General features: G+C 42.8%; 2 protein-coding genes across 2 annotated transcripts; one reads left to right on the top strand and one right to left on the bottom strand.

Moving 5' to 3' along the window:
* The first annotated feature begins 31 nt into the window (after positions 1-31).
* LOC134192968 (vacuolar protein sorting-associated protein 33B-like) lies at positions 32-2,055 on the top strand. The gene has a single exon (XM_062661727.1). It carries the CDS (start codon positions 119-121, stop codon positions 1,910-1,912), a length of 1,794 nt encoding a protein of 597 aa, XP_062517711.1. The 5' UTR covers positions 32-118; the 3' UTR covers positions 1,913-2,055.
* Positions 2,056-2,556: 501 nt separating this feature from the next.
* Positions 2,557-19,885, bottom strand: LOC134192888 (uncharacterized). Its single transcript, XM_062661643.1, has 59 exons — positions 19,597-19,885; positions 19,352-19,481; positions 18,986-19,209; positions 18,798-18,915; positions 18,510-18,736; positions 18,376-18,453; positions 18,245-18,323; positions 18,075-18,185; positions 17,807-17,889; positions 17,704-17,751; positions 17,579-17,642; positions 17,312-17,404; positions 17,024-17,168; positions 16,603-16,973; positions 16,473-16,546; positions 16,213-16,342; positions 15,534-16,153; positions 15,010-15,342; positions 14,804-14,951; positions 14,437-14,747; positions 12,838-13,530; positions 12,647-12,776; positions 12,367-12,590; positions 12,141-12,303; positions 11,852-12,081; positions 11,663-11,792; positions 11,070-11,260; positions 10,857-11,007; positions 10,557-10,795; positions 10,312-10,444; positions 10,029-10,255; positions 9,596-9,752; positions 9,433-9,536; positions 9,271-9,363; positions 9,083-9,215; positions 8,893-9,025; positions 8,529-8,601; positions 8,285-8,465; positions 8,116-8,213; positions 7,912-8,058; positions 7,782-7,854; positions 7,614-7,729; positions 7,302-7,544; positions 6,958-7,065; positions 6,642-6,899; positions 6,443-6,580; positions 6,226-6,378; positions 5,909-6,054; positions 5,593-5,843; positions 5,422-5,526; positions 5,184-5,351; positions 4,845-5,060; positions 4,688-4,782; positions 4,432-4,533; positions 4,005-4,359; positions 3,834-3,943; positions 3,357-3,417; positions 3,110-3,284; positions 2,557-3,053 (listed from the first exon to the last, which is right to left on the bottom strand). Exons 1-59 carry the CDS (start codon positions 19,843-19,845, stop codon positions 2,852-2,854), a joined length of 10,341 nt encoding a protein of 3,446 aa, XP_062517627.1. The 5' UTR covers positions 19,846-19,885; the 3' UTR covers positions 2,557-2,851.
* Positions 19,886-21,315: the final 1,430 nt, after the last annotated feature.

Below are 21,315 nucleotides of genomic sequence, written 5' to 3'. Positions count from 1 at the left end.
GTCACGTGACATATGTAACCGTAACCCCGTATGCTGTGAAACTTGCTATAGAAAGTGGTCTCAAACCGTCTTGTTGGTTAGTTGTTGACGTGGCTTTGTACATAACCATCTGTATACTATGTTTTCAACCAAGATGGGCTCTGTGAAGGGGGCCAACATTCAGACTCTTCAGGAAATCGCGTCCAGTGAACTAAGAGATTTACTCCGGGAACTAGAGGGTCCCAAAGACCTCTTTATCGACGAAGAACTGATGACACCCCTCAATCACATTGCAGGTGCGACTCTAATCAGACAGATGGGCGTTGCCAAAATGTTCAAACTGGGCAGCATCAATCCGGAGAATGCTGTCCAGGAGAACAGAGTGTTTCTTGCACACTCTGAGATGGTGAATGCAAAGTTTGTTGCCGATCACGTTCGGGAGGACATGAAAGCGAGAAGGAAGAGACGATATCTGCTGATTTGTGTGCCCAGGAAAACGAGTCTGATGGAAATGGTGCTGGAGCAGGAGGGAGTCCACGGACGTGTTCAGGTGTGCGAGTGGGCACTCGAGTTAATACCTTTTGACACGGATGTGATGTCGATGGAGAGGCCGAGATTTCATAGTCGGGTGTTTGTCGAAGGCGATCAGACGTGGCTGCATGACGTGGCATCGTCTCTTATTTCTCTCCAGATGCTGTTTGGTACTATCCCTACTGTTTATGGGGTGGGCAAGTATTCAAAGATGGTCGCTGAAATGGTAGAGTTCATGACTGAAGGTGAACCGCCTGTTGTACCATCTGAAGGTAGGAAGATAGACGCTCTCATCTTGATGGATCGTAGCTGTGACTATGTCACTCCTCTTTGCTCTCAAGTCACATATCAAGGCATTCTAGATGACGTCTTTAAGATCAAAAGTGGGTTTCTTGACCTCGAACCTTCTGTTACGGGAAAAGATGGTCCAGTGAAACTACTTCTCAATTCTGCTGCAGACAGCGTGTTTGCTGACATTCGGGACATGCATTTTGTCAGCGTATTTGGAAAGCTCCAGAAGAAGGCAAAGGAGCTGCAGTCGAGTTACTCACGTGGAAAGAGCTCGGAATCTGTCCAGGAGATGAAGAAATTTGTTCAAGAGTTAGGTGGGCTGAAAAAACAGCATCAATCGCTTGCGATCTACATTGCTGCATGCGAAGCCATTAACAACTTCAAGACGAGTCAGAACTTTGAACAGACGCTTCGCATAGAGCATTTGCTTCTGGAGAATCTAGAAGAGAAAACTTGCTTAGACCTCATAGAAGAACTTATCCACAGGCAAGGCAGTTTGATTGTACCACTACGGCTACTTTGCTTATATTCACAAACTGAGAATGGTATCAGACCAAAAACTCTACAGTCTCTTCGCCACCAGTTTTTGCAGACCCATGGCTACCACCACCTCAGTACATTTTATAACTTGAAAAGGGCAGGATTGCTTGTAGAACAAGGAGATCAGAAGGGATCCTATCATGCTTTGAGACGAAGATTACAGTTAGTTCCGAAGGGTGGTGATCAGTATGACCTACAAAATCCAATCGATATGGCTTACGTATTTGGTGGTGCTTATAGTCCAATCAGTTGCCGTCTGGTTGAAGAAGTCCTACGACATGGTGGATGGTTGGGACTAGAAGAGGTTACACGTCATGTGCCTGAAGAGCCATTTGCGAGAGCTTTTATTCAGAGTGCACGGGCAAACACGTCCAGAGGATTACCGACAGCCGTCTCCCTTGGTGGCCTACCCAAAGTGACTCTCATTTATTTCATTGGTGGATGCTCATATTCTGAAGTATCTGCATTACGATTTCTTGCTCACCAACTAGGTGTGACCTTCTACATCGCCACTACACACTTTGTCAATTTTGAGTCTCTTGTTGAATCAGCCATAGAGAAGGACAAATGACAATTATGTCACATCATTTAGTATCCAAGTTTGAATTGGTTCTTGCTAGAAACGCAGCGGGTTTTGATTTTGATTAAATTACACAATAAAATGTATTTTCTGTGTTTGTTTCAAACTTATTTTCAGATAATACATACAGTACAAAGAAATGGCCACATGCATCAATCTAAATGTCGGTTTAGATATAGTTGCATACTACGTACTGCCCATTGCATATAACTCGTAGTTGCCTAATCTTCTGTATGTTCAATAACACGGAGTACAGTTTAGGTGGCAGTTACTCAAATCTACCCGTGTTCCAACTCGTACAACTTGTACAGGAAGGTCAAAAACGAGTGACATGTTTTAACCCGAGGCGGGCATGCGCTAGGGTTATAGCAGTACCGCAGAGCAACGACTCGATGACCAATGTGGGCGGTACTATCTCCTCCGTGTACGGTATCGGTTAAGTGCACCTCTGCACCTGTCCGTCTACTCTCTGTTCTTTCGTAGCAGTATGCGTACTCTACTGTGTTTCTCGTAGATTAGGATGCACATGAAGCTATGTGGTACAAAGACTGTGACTGCCTGTCCTTTCTCAGCCAGCTGTCTTGGCATGTGGTGTCTAGTGACGGATGTCCACGTGACCTTGTATCTCATGACTACCATCTAGGCATCCTTTATCTCTTTTTTAGTCTAGTGCTTCTTCATGTTGGAATGGCTAGACAAACACAAAACTACGCAGAGTTACGTTGGCGCCAGTACTAGTGTCAGATACCAATGGTCGCTCCCTCGCCATAGTACAAATTAAGTGCTACAAAGGTAGAAAGTCCTAGGTCAAAAAGCCGGTAAATATTACATGCAAAAACTCGCACAAATATGCCTGAGTACAGAAACACAAACACAACACTGACAGAGAACGAGGTCATGTAACGCGTAACTCCTGTAATAATGCCGCCTTTATTCGTCTCCGGTAGGCATTTCTGTTTCCATGTGTGCGCCAATCAGAGCCTTTTCACTAGTCACGGGGTCGGGGGCGACGTCGTCGTACGCTTGCGTATCAAACTGACTGATATCAATCGGCGCTTCAACGCGATTTGCCGACAATCGTGTCATTCGAGTGACTGCACCTCCAGCTCCCGGTCTCCTGCCTTTTGGTGTCCTATCAACGCTTCATTACACCTTCTGCAACCACGTACGCAACGAAAATTTACTTACTTCGGTCCGGAGCGCTGCCTCTTGCATGCAATGATGAAAATGATGACGGTAATGAGTACCAATGCCCACGACACGGCAACTAGGATGAGATATATCAAGTCAACAGGGAGGGACGGGCATTCCTTGCTCTGAATAGGAGACCGAATGGCCTGCTCAACCGACACGAAACGAGGATCTAGACAACGATCGACACGACATACAAGAATTATCTCTGCGCTGTTTTTTGCAACAGTCGTTTTCTTCTAACCATAAACGTAGTTCTTCTGGAACCTCACGGGAGGATTACCGGCTTGGTCTTGAGCGTAAACCTGTAACAAGTGAGTCAAGGCTGGTTAACTTACGCAAGCCCAGCGTCAGCCCAGAGTCTAGCGTAAGCGTATAGTCAGATGATTAAGAGCCAATGTCTTAGCAGCTGTGAAGTGTCTCACGTCGAACGCCGTTCTTAGCGCACGTGAAGCAAGTATATCGCTGTTGTTGCTGACACGTGTATGCTTTTAATACCAAGATTCGTCATCATTCATGTTGGAAACTGGATCACGTGAGTGAAAGCGCGACAGCCGATTGGTAGTTAGAAACCGAACTATTTCCGGTTTACGTTTAATACGTTGACGCTCGAATAGAGCTCGGATCTAGTCCAACGTCTTGAAGCCGGTCAAAACTAAACGGCTCGCGTAAGTTACTTTATACCAGCCTTCACAATTCCCAATACGTACGAAAACGTTACCTCAAAAGTGTAGACACCCAGTGCTCTTATTGTTCTTCCCATGTCGAATGTTCCATCATCACACAAATTCGGGAGAAAGATGAACGACGGCGAAGGAGTTAGGTCAGGAACTAAATGACAAAGATACAATTACAGGGGCGACGACAACAGAACGGTCACCTGCAGACGTACGATTTGCCAGTCGCGTTTGCAAACACGTGGTGTAATTGTACTCAAAAGGGCGACAAACGTCGTTGCTTGGCCATTCTACCCCCGCCAAGCAATTCGACAAACAATCCTTAGACACCTCATCTTGTGCGAAAGCCACCCTACAACACGTCTGCAGCAGCGAGTCGTTTCGAGGTCGATTGCGACAAGCGATATGTTGGTAGACTCCTTCCGTCTGCAAGTAGACAATGGCGTCTGACGTGTTCGTAAACGCGTACTGGTCGGGTTGCGCCAGCGACAGCGGCGGAGGCGACGTTTCAACGTGAAACGTGTACTGAATCTGGTCGGCCACATTCCCCGGTTCATCTTCAGCCCAAATCTACACAACGGTCACAATATTAGACGTCGAGTTTGTAGAGTCTAAATGTTTATATCAATCGACTCCGCTTACTGTGACTTCAGCGGCACCAAACGGCATTCCCGAGATACTCAAAGTACCGGAGCTGCAGCTACTAGATCTAGAAGTGCCATTGACGCGGCACCTATACGATGCCTACAAGCAGAAAGACTTCAGCACTTATACAACAACACAAAAAGCGACGGCAATATGCATGCAAGCAAGCAAATAGGCAAGTAAACATGCGCATGTTTCTATCCACTTTTGTACCAAGCAACATGCAGCACTTTGAATACAAGGCTACGCTTACATATAGATCGTTCTTCAGTAGCAATACATCAGCGTCCGTATTCGTCACTGTTCTAGCTGGGTATGATTGAAAACCGACGATTGGCTGAGCGGTATCTGTAAGATAATACTGCACTCTCACATACGGGATATTTTCATAATCAAGCTTGTTACTCAACCCATCTCCCATGTGAACGTTGCCGGACTGGCATCCGGGTTACGGGCGGGATCGATGGCTGTGACCTCCAATAGATACCAGCCGTCCAAGTCGAGCTCTTTTCCTACTAGGTCGGTAGGTTTCACTGTAATCCTTGGACGGCTGTTGTGCACGTTGTTACAGTCGACGGAATCGTCGCTCCATGTTTGCCACCCACCGTCGCAGCTTCTTCCTCCGTCTAGTTGACAAGCACACACACACATACACACACACACACACACACACACACACACACACACACACACACACACACACACACATCAAGCAGTGAAGAAATTATGTATTATAGCGAGAGTCTTACAATTGTCGTAAGAGCAGTACGAAAGACGGCACAAAAACACGGATTTTGGTTCGTTCGAGTAGTAGACAAACGCCGGGTTCCGGTTGTTGGTAACGTACCGAGAGCGCAGCAACACCATCGCGGTAGGAAGTAAACTTGTGTCGATGATGGTGTTGGGTGCAACGGTATCTACGTATACATTTAAACAAACATCAATTTTTAATGATAATTTGCGCGTGCGTGGTAGAGAGTTGCACACCGATTGTGACCGTGATGGCGTTGCCCCAGTAATCAGTGACGCCTTTAGCGATATTCAACAATTGCGTGCGTACTTGAAACTCATAAACGCCATCACTGAAGTTTCCTAAAACACAACACATTAGTCATGCAATAACAATAAATAGAAAAATAATAACAATGGAAGACTTACTGGACTGAGTGTTAGTGATGACATTCGGTGGGCTACAATTTTGGAACGGATACGAGCTCAAGCTGTCTAGAGACAACGGCGGGGGTTGGTCGTACTGAGGCGTCGGAAAATACCCTCGCCCGCAAGATGGCGCACTCGACCCCATGGCACCGCTGGGAGGAGTCGCAGTCGGTGTTGTGCCTGAACGGTCAATGAAGCGGCATTCAAATTGAGGCACAGTAGTAACACCATCTTCTTGATTTGATTCGAACCTGCAAGACAAGATAGCCAGTTGGTAAGTGTAAGGCGTACTGATACCAATTTTCGAGCTGTTTACGTTAGAGAAAGTGTCGGGGACGGTAAAAACCAGCCATACTCCGTGTTAAGCACCACCTCGCACGGTATCCGAATTTCGACTTTGAACGGAATGTCCAAAACGGTGATATTGACTTGTGCAGTAGCAGTGAATTGTAAGTTGTCGGCCTAAGACATCAAACTAAAGTGTGCACGTGTGTGTGTGTGTGTGTGTGTGTGTGTGTGTGTGTGTGTGTGTGTGTGTGTGTGTGTGTGTGTGTGTGTGTGTGTGTGTGTGTGTGTGTGTGTGTGTGTGGTGTCTGTAGATAACGAGCACAAAGTCGTTGAAACTCCGTATACCTGAATAGTAAGCAAGTAGTGCCTTCTTGATTCGTGATTGAGCGGCTGTAGAAGAGCCAAATGGAAGCCCACGTTAGAGGGTTGCGCATCAAATAATCCCGACGGAGCACCGGCTATCACGCTATACTTGGAAACAGCATTGCTACCCGAGTCCTGCAGTCCAAGAGCAAGTCTCAATACACCAACAATTACACACGTATAGTCTACCACGCCATACCGCATCTGTAACGGTGTAGTTTCGAAACGGCACGTAAACGGCGTGAGTCTCATCCACTAGTGTTAATGCATATCCGGGATCCGTGAGGTCAAACACCGGTGGGTTGTCATTAATGTCGTCAACCCATAGATCCAGATACTACAATAGAAAAACAGAAATACTGTAAAAAAGTGTATACACATTTCCAAAGTCGTTTAACCTGAGCGTTTGTTCTAGGCGATGTTCCAGCATCAGTTGCTACTAGAAGAATGCTGTACTTGTAGCCAGCTCCATTAGGCAGGTCATAGTCCAGTGGTTGGTAGGTCATCACGTGAGCTATCGAGTTTTGTCCGGGACTGTCGCGTATGTCATTCGAAATGTAGAAATTGAACACCTGTTCGCCGTTCGCGTTCCATTGACCTTGAATAGTAACGGTTGGGTTGCCGTTAGTTGGACTGTCGAAATCATTGACGTAGATCTACGTATAGCATTCAATCTATAGTCACGTGACTTAGTTGTCTGGTCATGGCACTTACATCCGCGACAGGAATTGCCGTGCTGCTATTTTCTGAAGTTGTTTTGTTTATTGTTGGTCCATCGGGAATGAAGTATGGAGCATTGTCGTTCACATCCACAACATCGACCTGTAAATGATCACAAACAAACAACAACACTTAATAAATTAACTGACTGTATGCCAAGAGTGATAAAACAAGTGTGTGTGTGTGTGTGTGTGTGTGTGTGTGTGTGTGTGTGTGTGTGTGTGTGTGTGTGTGTGTGTTTGTGTGTGTGTGTGTGTGTGTGTGTGTGTGTGCGCGTGCGTGCGTGTGCGTGTGTGCGTGCGTGTGTGTGTGTGCAGGAGTGTCACATATCGACTTACAAGCAAAGTCATGGTGCAGTACTGCTTGTCGTTTCTGATCATTCCTATTGTCAGGTTGTGTTGATGCTGCATCTCATAGTCGAGTGGAGCAGCAGTCATCAAACGACCCATTCCAACAGGCACATCCTGAAATAAACTATCATTTGTCCACCAGCTCCATTTGCCTTGTAACAATGTGTAGTTCAGTTGATTGGGATACGGAAACAAAAAGCTGTCATTCACCAAAGTTACCAACGCATTGGCCTAAAAAAAGTCATCATATCAACAAATCTAACTTATAGATATCAATAGACAATAATCAAAGCAAAATACCCTGTTCTCTGCAATCCATGCAATTCGACCTGAGTCATAGCATGGTGGAAATACAAACTCATTGTTAATGCAACCTCTGATTACCGATGTCTGACTAGGCAATGATGTTGCACTCTCTAAGGAAACACAGTCACAACTGATCTTGAAAGTCTCAACATGGCAACAAACCGATTTGCAGGCAAACACCATCGTTGGAAAATTGTGACCTCAGAGTTGTATCAATGATGATGCTTCCAGTGCCCTGAAAAATAAATAGTAAATCAGTAACGAATCTCCACTACATTTGAGACATTCTTACCACTTTGTATCCGTTGTAGCTGTCACTACCGATTGCTGGAAGAATATTTTGTAAAGTTGTACCTGTAGTTCGATCGTGGAACACAGCTTTGGTAAGAGGACCAGTAATGCCATCCATCAGTACAGCGTAATGCAATGAATTTAATAGCTGTGACAAACATCATTCAATCGGCTGTAAACAGACACTGAACTGAAAATGACTCACTTCATTAAACGACAGGTACACTACGCCACCAGCTGACAGATACGAGCCAAGGGAAGGAGGCGAGACTGAAGCAGGATCCAAAATGACAACAAGAGCCCCTACACCACAGAGCAAACACACACATAGACATCGAAAAATACGTATGTTTGATCATGTCTGTTGCGTTTACCGTCAACAAATGGCCGACCATAAAGTAGTGACTGAATTGGCTCAGGAATAAGAAGATGTTTAAAATTTCCACTTAGAACAGTGTTGATTGTTGGGACATACGCTGCGACTTCCAATCTTGCACGACCATTTGCAAGATTTCTCGATTCAATTGTGCTGACTAGCTGAGATCGTCCATAACGCTAGAAAGAGGATAGTAGCAATACACAACAAATAGAAAAATTATAGATAGAATAGATACATACAGGATTTGGGCTCGTTAATGTTCTATCACCCCAATTTGGTTGCTTGACAGTTGATGCGTATGTAGAGAGTGATCTGCAAAATTGAATTAACTAATTGTATCATATTACCATTGAAGATCTGAATTAGGTAAAGCTAGCTCCTTTAATCTTTCTAAAGATTTGTATACAGTGCTCCTGTTTGTTTATTTCTGTTGTTCTCACAACCTTATACACACATAAACAAACAAACAAACACACAAACACACACACTGATACACACGCACATGCACACATGCACGCACATGCACTCACACACACACACACACACACACACACACACACACACACACACACACACACACACACACACACACACAGTTCTTACCCAGTAGAGTTGACTCGATAGTCAAACTTTGCATCTTTTTCAAACACAAAAATACTCAAACCACTTGAAGCTACAGGTGTGCTAAATTGTGCTGTGCGGCCAACGTCAGCTCTGTTCAGAATTGCCATAGAAGCTGCAGGTAAAACCATATAAAGTACGTTCAGAGGCAGAATAAAATCCGTTGTCTCACTTTGAGGGTAGAACTGGATTAGGCCTCTTAGCTCACCATTTGGGTTAGCTGTGCTTGTAACCAGCATGTACAAGTCTCCATTAATCAGGGAAAATCTGTCATTGGCATTACTGAAAGATAGTATACCAACAGCCTACCGTACACCACAATTACAAACCTGAAAACAGTTCAATTATAAGCTGGCTCACCCTTGGGCCATTGAGGCTGTAAGACAGATCAAAACTTTGTGATCCAGGTCCTTTAATGTACAAGCCAGCAACATCAGTTCCAGTGACATAAACCTATAAAGCATTGCAATGAAGCATGTGGCAATCTTTCAGCAAATCTCATTGTAATGACTATCAAATTACATCATAATAAAAGTCATTATTATCAAACAGCCTAAATGAGGCGTGGCCTGCAGCAGCAGTTACAACTTTGGTACTTGCACCAGTGAGAAGAGCCTCAAATTGCCCTAATAGAATCAACTGTTATAGTAACACTCATTCTCTAGAACCTGAAATACTATCTCACTGATTCCCAAGTATTGCTCTTCAAGCAGAGGAATAACGTTACCACGCAACTCTCCAGCTGTATTGATCGGAGTGTGAACGTTGACATAGTAGCGACCACTCAGCAGTCCTTGAACTTCATCAGCACCTAGTGGTCCCCATCGGCCAGCTGCCAATAGCTGCATAAAACGCAGTTTACCACCAACAAACATTAAACACAAAAATGATGTATAATTTAATATGTATGTATTTGTAAACTAAATAAACTTCAGAACACAAAATAGTACAAATTTCTGAGTTTGCATGTTTCTTCAAGAGCTGTGAACTGAAGGAAAACATTATAGGTTTCACAACTACTGTACGTATGTGTTGCCTCACAACAGTAAATGTTGGAAAATAAGATATACACAAACGAGTTTAAAATATTCTCTATTTAACAACAAATAACATCTAACCGAGCCATCTGTCTGCTGCTCAAACTCAATGGTGTGGACATGATGGGCAGTTGAAAAGAAATCTGCAGTTCCATGAATATGAGCCGGAACCACTTGATTGATTCCTTCCACCACAATTCTATAGTGGAGAAAGGCATAAGTAGTAAGAAAGAACTCGCCATATCCAGCTGATCCAAATGGAGTAACAGAGTGGAGCTCATCATTGCTACTTAGCACAGTAAACAATCCTACAAAATGACCATTATTCTTGTCTAATTTGTACACAATTGAAACGAAGACGTACCATGAGGTTCAAGCAGCAGCTGGCCTCTCAGAAATCCATTTGGAAAGCTGCTTGTTTTAGCCAAAATATAAATTTGACCTGCAGCTAGAGCTCTCCTTACTTCCTGACTTGGATTGTACCACTTGCCGTGAATCTAAAGACAGTCAAATGATATCAACAAACATAAAGAGTCAAGTACCCATGATACGCTTAGAAAGATCTGGCACTCTAATACTCACAAAGTCATAACATCAACTGTATCTTACCAATGGTGACCTTCCCAAAGGAATGTCGTAAAGAAGTGGACCTTTGTAGCCTGCTCCTGCCGGTCCATAAAATCCAACACTTGTTAAATCATCATCACTGAGAATAAAGGCTCGATAGTCCAAGTTGTCATTTTCATCAAAAAATACAATCATGATCCCAGATGCATCAGTAGCAACAGCATGTAAAGACATATCAGCAAGAGCAACCTGACTTCCACTGATTACAGCACTGTAGTGAGCTAAATAACGTACATACTTTTCAAAGATCCAATAAACAAGTTTAGCAGAGAGTAAGCTAACCAAGATACACATCACGATCTTCTGCTTCTACAACATCTAGCCAGATGTCAGGACCAGGCGTTCCAACCACTTTTGCAACATAACTAGACTTGTGTTCTTCATCGAAAATCATCAGTTCATCAGCAGTCAAGTCAACAATGGCTCCATAACCCTGCACAACAATTATCTAAGTTATGCACTGTTTGATTAATTGTAAATTGTCATACGCGATACCCGATTGCTCTGGAAAGAATCAGTAATAAATGAGACATTGCGATTCTCTTGCTGGAGAGCAACCCAAGCAAGAGGTCCTGTCAAACCACTAAACTGCACGTCGAATAAAAGATGACCCCTTGTATCAAGAACTGTCTTATGGTAAGCACCAAAGCCGTTCTTGGCCAGTGGTACACCAGAACCATAGTAAACTGCAAAATCACAAACGAAACAATTACTTGTACATGTAAGTGCTACCATGTTACGTGTAGTTTACATTGACATTACAATGTACACAATGTACTGTGCTTTATGTAACACGACATACTCTGCACATCAATCTGTTGAGCATCTGTCCATCTGTTGATCTGTTGGTCTATCTGTCTGTCTGTTTATCAGTTGGTCTGTCTGTCTGTCTGTCTGTCTATCTGTCTGTCTGTCTGTTTATCTATCTATCTGTCTGTTGGTCGTCAGTTGATTATTTAATTAAATACCAAACATGCATTTTCAAAACAGAAATGATTGACAGCTTGATAACAAGCACAAACCAAATAGATGGAAGAGTAAACAAGCAAAACTACAAGTCACTAAGATTTCCATTTATTAAATCATACCTTTTCTAAGGAATCCAACATATCCTGCAACTTCTCCCAGTGGGTAACCACGAGTGATTGCTCTTACATAGAAACGTCCATTCCTTAGATCTACAATCTGACTGTCCCCTAACATTGCACTTCCAACAGCCTGACAGACAACTCAACTCATACTGTATCAATCCAACTATTTCATAACCATAAACTCACTCTCCCTTCCCCCGTCTGTACTCGGTCAGCTACAGCCACTACATTTCCAATACCATCTTCAACAGTTACATTTAGAAGTGGTTGAGTGCCGGCAGCAAACAGAATAAATCTCAGTGCCTTATTGCTATCTAATTGCAACAAACAGGTAGCAGATGCCGGTGATCCTAAATTTGGAAATGTAGCCTGATAATCCGCTTGCGCTGCTCCAGTCAAAACAGCCCCAAAGTCCACTAAAAACACAACAATGTCATAGCTGTTCTTCAAAATTGTTTAATAAACGTTGACAGACGTTTTCGACGAACGTTAGTTGGCATCACAACCAGCTCAACAAAACTACCCATAATATCAGGATTGACAGTGATGTATGGTAAATCTGTGTAGACATTTATTCTCAACCATCCCTGGCTCAAATAATACAGAAGCCGTAATGTAAGTGGTATCTGAGAAATGAGCTACAGCAAATATACAAAATTCATTAGAAACACAGTCAGTCTTTACCAGATATGCTGCCATACCAGAGTCGTATCGCCAAGTCCTGACGTTATATCTGCTAATTCTGTGCTCCAAGTTGTGCCAGGAACTTGTGCAGACAGAGTTATTCTCCTAGGCTCATATCTAACAGTTGAAAAGTACCCAGTCACATGAAATAGACCGTAGCCATCCAGTTGTCCAATTGCAGCGACTCCACCATCTGCTGATGGACTTGAAGCATTAAAACTGGCCAGAATAGAAGTAAACTCTGCAGACAAACAACACGATGTAACAACAGCAGTAATGTAAAGGCTAAGTGTTTACTTCGTGCGTTCACTCTGATTGCTCCGACCAGTTCACCAGTTGGAAATGCCGTTGTGCTGACAACTACGTAAACATTCTGTGTTAGAAGAAGGCTAGCTACTGACTCTGATGGCTTCCATGATACATATGCCTTGCAATACAAAATATTAGAAAAACACGATAAAATACAATCTGTCATGCATCAGACTTACAATCGATTTTGCACCAATTTGAGAGGAGACAAGACCAGGATTAAGAAGTGAAATCCATGTCTTGTTGTAGTAGGCAAGACTAATCCCTGAGATGCTACTTGTCAGACCCTCAGCAGACACAACAACTTGCGCAATGCCATCGTCACTGACATAGACACTTGCACTACCAACACCTCCAGTTATTGGATTTGCACCAATAATTTGAGCACCTCCACCGCTTAACAAGGCAGACAAATGAGAGTAAGATGTTTGAGACGATTTGTCTAGACTACAAGTAAGTGTTGTTGTCCCTTGAACTTCAGCAGTGCCCATTCCATTAATAAGCTGTGTTGCCTGATCTGTTGTCATGCTCAGACTACCAGTTGCATAGTTATCAATAAGTGGGACAGACAATATTGCACTATTATCTAAGTAAATATATCCATTTACATCACCGTCCAAACCCTGCACCGATATGCTATACGTCCAAGCATTATTCCTGTTCATAATGATCACCCTTCCACTAGCTCCATCTGACTGACTAATGCCTGGTGAACGTAAGCTGCAGGACAGTGTGATCACATTACCAACAGTGTGACTTGATGCCACTACAGATCCAACATTGTTCTTCACTTGCACTTGTACTTCATTTTGAATAAAAGCAGACAAAGCAACAGTATCTGGAGCAGCAATAGTTGCTTGAGCTACTCCAATCTTAACACAAACAAGAAACACTTACAGTTCAGAGTAACCAGTAAGCCTGTCTGTGTTTGTGTGTGTCCAGCTACCAGTATGAAGATACATTGTGTGTGTGTGTGTGTGTGTGTGTGTGTGTGTGTGTGTGTGTGTGTGTGTGTGTGTGTGTGTGTGTGTGTGTGTGTGTGTGTGTGTGTGTTGTGTGCGCACGCATGCATGCGTGTGTGTGTGTGTGTGTGTGTGTGTGTGTGTGTGAGAGAGAGAGAGAGAGAGAGTGTGTGTGACTGTGTGTGCATGTCAGTCTCAATTTGTTGATATGAGATAGTAGATAAACACTTTAAACTAAGACTAATGTTGTTTGCATAAAACTATAGTACATAGCAACAACGTTTAAACTAATGATTTTCTTTCAGTCCTCTACCTGTCTAGCTACCTGCTTGTCCTTCTACACCCGCTTCTGTCTAGCCTTCCATCCTTCCACTGTCTGTCTACCTGACAGCCAGCACAACTGTCCACCAGCATGTACAGCATAATTGCACAAACCCACGTACCATTTTCCACCACGAGTTTGCCAACACATTCTCATAATCATTTCTTTGAAGTAGTCAAAATTGTAAACATTAAACACCTAACAAGGTATTCCTTGCCGTATGTCAATACATGTGAATGTCCAAAAGCCTCTACGTCCACATGCCTGATGTTCACTGGCTTGCACATTCACTGACCTGCACGCTTATTCAGTCTCATACACAACCACCCACCACATGTATAATAATTATTGTATGTCTGTCAGTTTGTGTAGTAGTTTCTGACAGCCATGCATTTGTGCTCAATTAGAACATTTACAAGTGAGACTGTTACTTTTTTTAAAATTCTCTTATGTCTGGTTTATAACACCACCAGTGTATAGCACTATGCACTTACTGTAGACGACAGCCACTGAATTTGAATCGGTGAAGCAGATAAAGACAGCCATGCAGAACGTTTCACAGAAACAACAGTATTTGTGGTAATTGTCGGCGAGACTGTTGAATTCACTCCTGCAGATGGATTGGGAACATTGACAGTCTTTGGCACTTGAGTTGTCTCTACGCCAAAATAAACGACGTCAACTGTAGAGGCATCCGGGAAAGAATTTAAATAAAAGAGATAGTCTATCGTGTTGTCCTGATTCAACAGGAAACTAAAGTAGCCACCACCACCTCGGCCATTAGACAACACAGTTGTAAAGTGGTCTACCATACAGACCCATAATTATTATAAATCCAAACACAAACTACAGTAACCTTACAGTCTTTCTCGAATGGCATTCTGTCACATTGAAACCAACCGAGAAGTTCGCCATTTGGATTATCTTGTGTCTTCACCACAACATACATATCAGATGCAACCAGATTAAAGAGGTCTGATCCACGAACATTTGGCCAAGTTATAGACAACTGCACAACACAAACAAGCATTATGACCATATTGGTGCTCACAGTTTAATGTACATGCCCTATTATCTTCCAGCTTGTTGGTCATATCAAGACGAAGTTTCATTGTTTTGTCATAAAGTCCAATGTGAGTGACAGTTGACTGAAAGTTTGTAAATGCAAAAGCAAGATCAAGGTTACCGAATAAATTCAGCTCAGCATATCCAAAACCAGCTGATGTAGCTAAAACTGGAGGCTTTACATTAGCACCCACAAGATCAATGCCAATTTGCATCCAACGATACAATACTTGACCCTGAAGTGCAGGAGTGTCACCTGTGTTGATTCGTATGAAGACTCTGTTTCGAAGAAGTAAATCCACTTCATCAGAACGTAAGAATAGCCGTCCACGAGCCTAAAGAAAACAAATATTTCAATTCACTGCCACCAGCTAACATAAAAACAGCAGATGTGGTAAGGTGATTAAGCAGAAACCAAAATTTGGGAAAATTTCCTGTACATTGATATCTCATTTGCAATTGGCAATGTATAACATTTTGTATCATTTTAGAGTTACTTAATTGAACATAAGTACCAATGACTTACCTCACTGTTTGACACTTGAGTTTGATCAAGATCAGTTGCCTTTACCAATGAGTCATCATCACGGTGGATATACATTGCAAGACTAGACACTGAGCTCCCATAAGGACGCACATCTGAGAACTGTACAATATATTCCACTGAGTTATCAGAGTGTAATCGCAGACGTGCTATTCCAGCCACACCCTTTGTACCAGGAGATGTCAAGCGTCCATTGCTGAGAGCAGAAATAAGGATGACTGGGTCAGAGTCAGTAGCAGTAACAGAAATGGAGTCTTCATAAATATGACCTCGTAGTTCTCCATCTCCATTCTTGTCCGTGTGAACGTTCAAATAATAAAGTCCCTTGAACAAATTTACAATCGCAGAAGTTGATAAGACAGTACTGCCCCGACCCTGATTAGAAAGTAGAGCAGATCCAACATCCACTGCGACACCTGCATTACTATTGACATCAGCTGGACCGTGTAGGTGGGCAGCAACAATGCTGTTTTCAACTCCAGACACATAAATTTCGTAATTCAACACATTTCCAAACAGTGTACCCAAGATAAAGCCACCAGCTGTTGTGTCTTGAACTGCTGTCGGAACTTGATTTACGCCAGCCGCAATACCAGAAAAACCTAGATAGAAAACAACATCGTGTATGACAAAAAAATAAAATAAAATTACAAAAACCTACTTCTTGCATTAGGTGTAATAGTGCCACGCAAGTAGGCAGGTGTTCCCACTGTTACTGCAAGTCCGCCTGTAGCCAGCATGCGTAATAGATCCTGAGATACTGCATTCCAAGTTCCTACCAGTGGTGCTCCCTACACCAAGCAAGCAAAATGTTACAGCAAGCAAGTACCAAAACATGAAACATCACTCAGCGTATAATAATGTTATACATACGTGACACAGTTCAATAAAGAGCTAGCAATCATGTTAGAATGCAATTACCGAATTCCAACGTGCTGTGTCTGCTACATAGACAACTCTTCCATCTTGAGTCTGAATATCGACATCTGTCCGATCTACACAAAGACTCCATCTTGAAGACCAGACAGTAAACAACGTGTCGTTACCATACCTAGTACGCCAACACAGAAAAGAGTGTAGCTGACACTCGATCGACTTAAATCAACTGAAGCTCCAAAGAAACACATATCTCCGGTGTTTGTTGTGTTTGCTTGAGTCCCACTAACGAGTGCACCAAAAATTTGACTGCACGCGTTCACATCAGGAAATGGTGATAGAACGCCTTGTAGAATAGCAGAACCTTTATCTGTTGACACACGCAGATTAATAGTGCCAGAGCTGAGCTTTGTCTGGACATCCAAACTGAGACCACGATAGACACCAACAAATAAGCCGTTCCTAGCTGTGACTGTCTTTGGTGATACAGTTGCAATTTGTGTATCGTTATCATACAGAGAAAATACAAGCTTCGTGCCACATTTCCTACACACAAACGTAGTACATTCTATGTGTGTTAATTATATTGTCCCTACCATGTGATTTGGCCTTCAAAGTAGAGATTAGTCTCTTGTCCAAGGTTACCAGAAGAAATCGTCTTTAGCTCCATCCTGACAGCTCCTGCTAATCCTTTCATTACAGGTGTCGGAAGCCGCAGTCCAGACAGCAGTCCACAGTAGCCTTGTACATGAAAAGTATCTTATGTCTAAAGTACTTTGACTGACACAAGCACACGTGCACACAGACATAGACACAGACACACAAACACACAGAAACAGGCACACACACACACACACACACACACACACACACACACGACTTACCTTTAGAAATGGCTGGTGAAGGAGTTGTAGGAGCTTTTGTTGCTACCACAGGACGACTTGTAGCAGGTTGAGCAGTCGGGACCGGAACTTCATCTACAACACATTCCCTATAGTATTCTACAACTGACAGAGACAGGATCGATACACAAATGCGATAGCTTGAGGAAGAAGACTACAACCCCAGTCACAAGTGACAAGATAACTCTTATCAAGCATCAACAAAGAAACAAACATAGCTGAAAAGAAGCAACTACTGTTACAACATACAAGATCTGTAGATGCGGCCTGATATTCCTTGAGGCATTGTTGTTGTCTTAACTGTCACCATATCCTTTATTAATTTACAAAAGAAAATCAAGAAAACATTAGCCCAACATCGCACAATGATAGACCTCTACTGTTGTAAAGAGAAATGCTGGATTGTTGAACGTTCCGATGAGCTGCAATTATATTGTCATCAAATCAGTGAAGTGTAAAACAATGTTATAGTTATACCGTAGATGATGAATATATCAAAGAAGAATTTGAACCAACTCGAGTAGTAAACTCAATAGATGTCACTTGCTGGTAATCGATTCCTACAACACCACTTATCAATAGGTCACACACACACACACACACACACACACACACACACACACACACACACACACACACACACACACAGACAGACAGACAGACAGACAGACAGACAGACAGACAGACAGACAGACAGACAGACAGACACACACAGACACACACACACAGACACCATACACATTACCATTGAGATTAACTGTGTATGATTTCTGCTGAGCATCATCAGCACGAATAAACACGACAGCTGTTCCAGCACTCGGATCATTAGAATCATACGCATATCCAACATGAGAGTCTAACACAAAATAACATAAAACAAATAGAAAACTCCATCAATGTGTGTCTATGCCATACATCCTTTCAGAGTTAAACAAATGGGTGATATTTGACTACGCAAACGTGTTACAAGACCAGTCGCAACCGTCGAGTATACCTACAACAAACCAATGTGACTCTAACACACCAAACTTTTCTATCCGATTTACCTTGCCAACAGATAGCGCTGCAATAGAATTTTGTGACAATGGTGTCCATACACCAGTTGATGTCAGACCGGTTCCTGCCTGTAAGGTACACACACTGTTGAGTATCAAAAGCATGCAGCAAACCATCAGCTAACCGATATCGAAGGAGGCAATAACAAAGCAGTTTGCGATTGATTTGCAGGACCATAAAATGCAAGAGTCTTAGCAACCCCAGTGGGAAAACCACCTCCAGTTGTTACATCATACTGTAGTACTAATGTGCCTTTTGTGACCTCACTGAGTCTAAATCGTCCAACACCTACAGCTCCTGTAGGAGGACTAGACCCAACGACCTGTCCTGAGCTGAAGACTGTCCAATATTCTATAGTCAATCAATACAAATCAAGCTAGAGTACAATCACAAATAATGCGTTAGCACACACCTGGACCATTCATGAATCCAGAATAGACTGAGGCTCCAGATGTAAGTTCTATTCTTGCTGTCCCTTGACCAATAGCAACAAGTGTATACAAATTAACTTGCACCGATCCAGTGTAAGTCTGAAACAAAAATGTCACCAACATTACAATATTAATTACCTACAAAGTGCAAGCGTGATAACAAACGTGCCTTGCTGGACCCACTAGGTCGACTAGATAGCGACTGTGAGGCTGCAACGTCCATTCCTGATCTATCTCGTAGAGCCCTGATGGTAAGATCATGACCCTGTGTTAAGACTGCTCGGCTGTCCACGGCGTACGACAACCAATAATTTTGATTTGTCTCAGAAATGTATGCGGAGATGAATCCAATACCACTGACACCCTTTCCAACAAGTCTCGCATAATACGGACCTAATGACGACACAATTCAATGAAACTGCATGCACAGCACAATCCCATGCATGCATGTCTAATTACATAAGTCCCGCCCCTTTCAAGAGGCGGGGCCAATGCTTCAGAACGCTCAGTAAAAGGAAGAAATAATGCACAACACCTGAAATAGAGTCACCCGCCGTACGTGTGCCAAATGTGCCTTGAAGTGTTGTGTTGAATGCATCGTCGAGGACGACGCTGACAGGCACGCCTTGCAGACTGGCAACTTGATTGCCAATGTCGATCACACCCTATTGCACAGCAAAGATACACAATCACACAGCAAGGATACAGCTTAGGGTCACGTCAAGGAACACATGCAAACTGCACGTGATGACAAAGATTGCAAATGACCCTGCCACTTACCTGATACCCACTCAAGGAGAAACTCCGAGTTGCTCCACCGATTGGTATGTTAACTGACTTGCCAGCTATTCCTGGTGCTAGTTGTAATGCCAGAACGGCTTTTAAATCCAATTTGTTAATATAGACGTTCGCCTGTCCGGCACTTGATGAAACCACACTGCCTAGCAACGCTGAGTATCGATCATGGACGGCTTGAATGCCAACTACACTAGTTAGCATGACTAGTAACAGTCCATGCAAGCGCTGCATAACTGCTGTGATGTCCTGCAGAAGGTAGACGCTGCACAACTGAAGACACACCCAATTTTGTGACAACAAACGAGGTCGCCGGTAATTGGTACCGCCCCTTCACGTGAGTCATCACGTGATGAACATAGCACCACCCTCTATCAACGTGATGATCTTGAGATAATGTAGCATACCTCATCTCTCCCTCAAACCATGAAACTGTCACAAATTACAATTTAATCAGCAACATATTTATTAGATCTAGAGTTGTTAGTTCTCTAGCAACAAAATTTTTTTTTACCGAGCAACAACACTATACATAACTTCAAGATGTCTGAAATGATAAAAGAAAAATGTGACGTCAGGCTAATTAATATCAACAGTGCAACTTGCCAAGTAACCATGTAGCGTTCTTTGCTGAATTTGAATCTACAGTAGAGCTGCCAACTCTCCCGCATTTAGGACCCTTCTCCCACCTACCCGCATTTGGCATCAAATCTCCCGCATTCTGACCACTGGTGGGTGTGACCAAAATGATGGGCGAGCCTGTTCTGTGTAACTGTACCCTACAGTTTTAGTACATGCATGTGTACGTACATACTTGATATCCCAATATCAATTTCTATGTGCCAGCCCCTCTCTTCATCTGGCTCTTTCATAACATACTTGGTCAAAATACCGACATAGAAGGAGAAGTCAGTCAGAAGTGGAAAAGGGGAAGGGGCTGGCTACCTGATTACCATATGTATTGCTGGAAAAGCGATCGAAGAAGGCCACAAGAAAATAGAATCCAGAACATCCCAATTAGCCATCAGAATGTGCATGTACTTTGTTCTTAGATTTTTATAACAGGCAGTAGTACGTACAGTATAAGTTCTGTGTTTAATTAATTAACTATTACGTTTAGTAATTGGTGTTGATGCTGTGTGTCGCTAATTAGGCACATTAATCAATCGGTTGTACATTTGTTGCACTATAGTTAAATTAATTAATGGCTTCTACCCCAACCGGGCATGCAAATACTTAATTTTGAAGATTAGATATTATTTATATATATTATTTAACACTTATTACGATATAAATTTTTTGATATGAATGCTAAAACTTCTAAACTCCCGCATTCTCCCGCATTTTTCCTGCAAACTCACGCATTTTGACACTGCTAGGTTGGCAGGTCTGCTACAGACATGTGTACTTTGATATGAATATGCCCTTCATACTCAACGACAAGCTACTGTACAAAGCTGAATCCAAACCAGTTGATTGATTATCTAGGAAATGCACTATTACATACAGATTAGCACATTGCACTTTACCAAATACAGAAAACCTCAGATCTAGAGGTAGGTTTTAAGTCCATCGAGAACAAGCAGCCAAAGAGCGGATCCTTGCTATTTACGTCATTCCTTTCTGAGGGTCCCGTATTAGGAACCAGTTCCGCAACTGTCATGCATTTTTCGAGTCTAGCGCCGTTCATCTAGACAATTAGTT

This window comes from Corticium candelabrum, chromosome 17 (assembly GCF_963422355.1).
Source record: "Corticium candelabrum chromosome 17, ooCorCand1.1, whole genome shotgun sequence".
In the NCBI taxonomy this organism is placed as follows: domain Eukaryota; kingdom Metazoa; phylum Porifera; class Homoscleromorpha; order Homosclerophorida; family Plakinidae; genus Corticium; species Corticium candelabrum.
The sequence above is the reverse complement of the archived record's forward strand: the minus strand, read 5'-3'. Positions and strand labels throughout refer to the sequence as shown.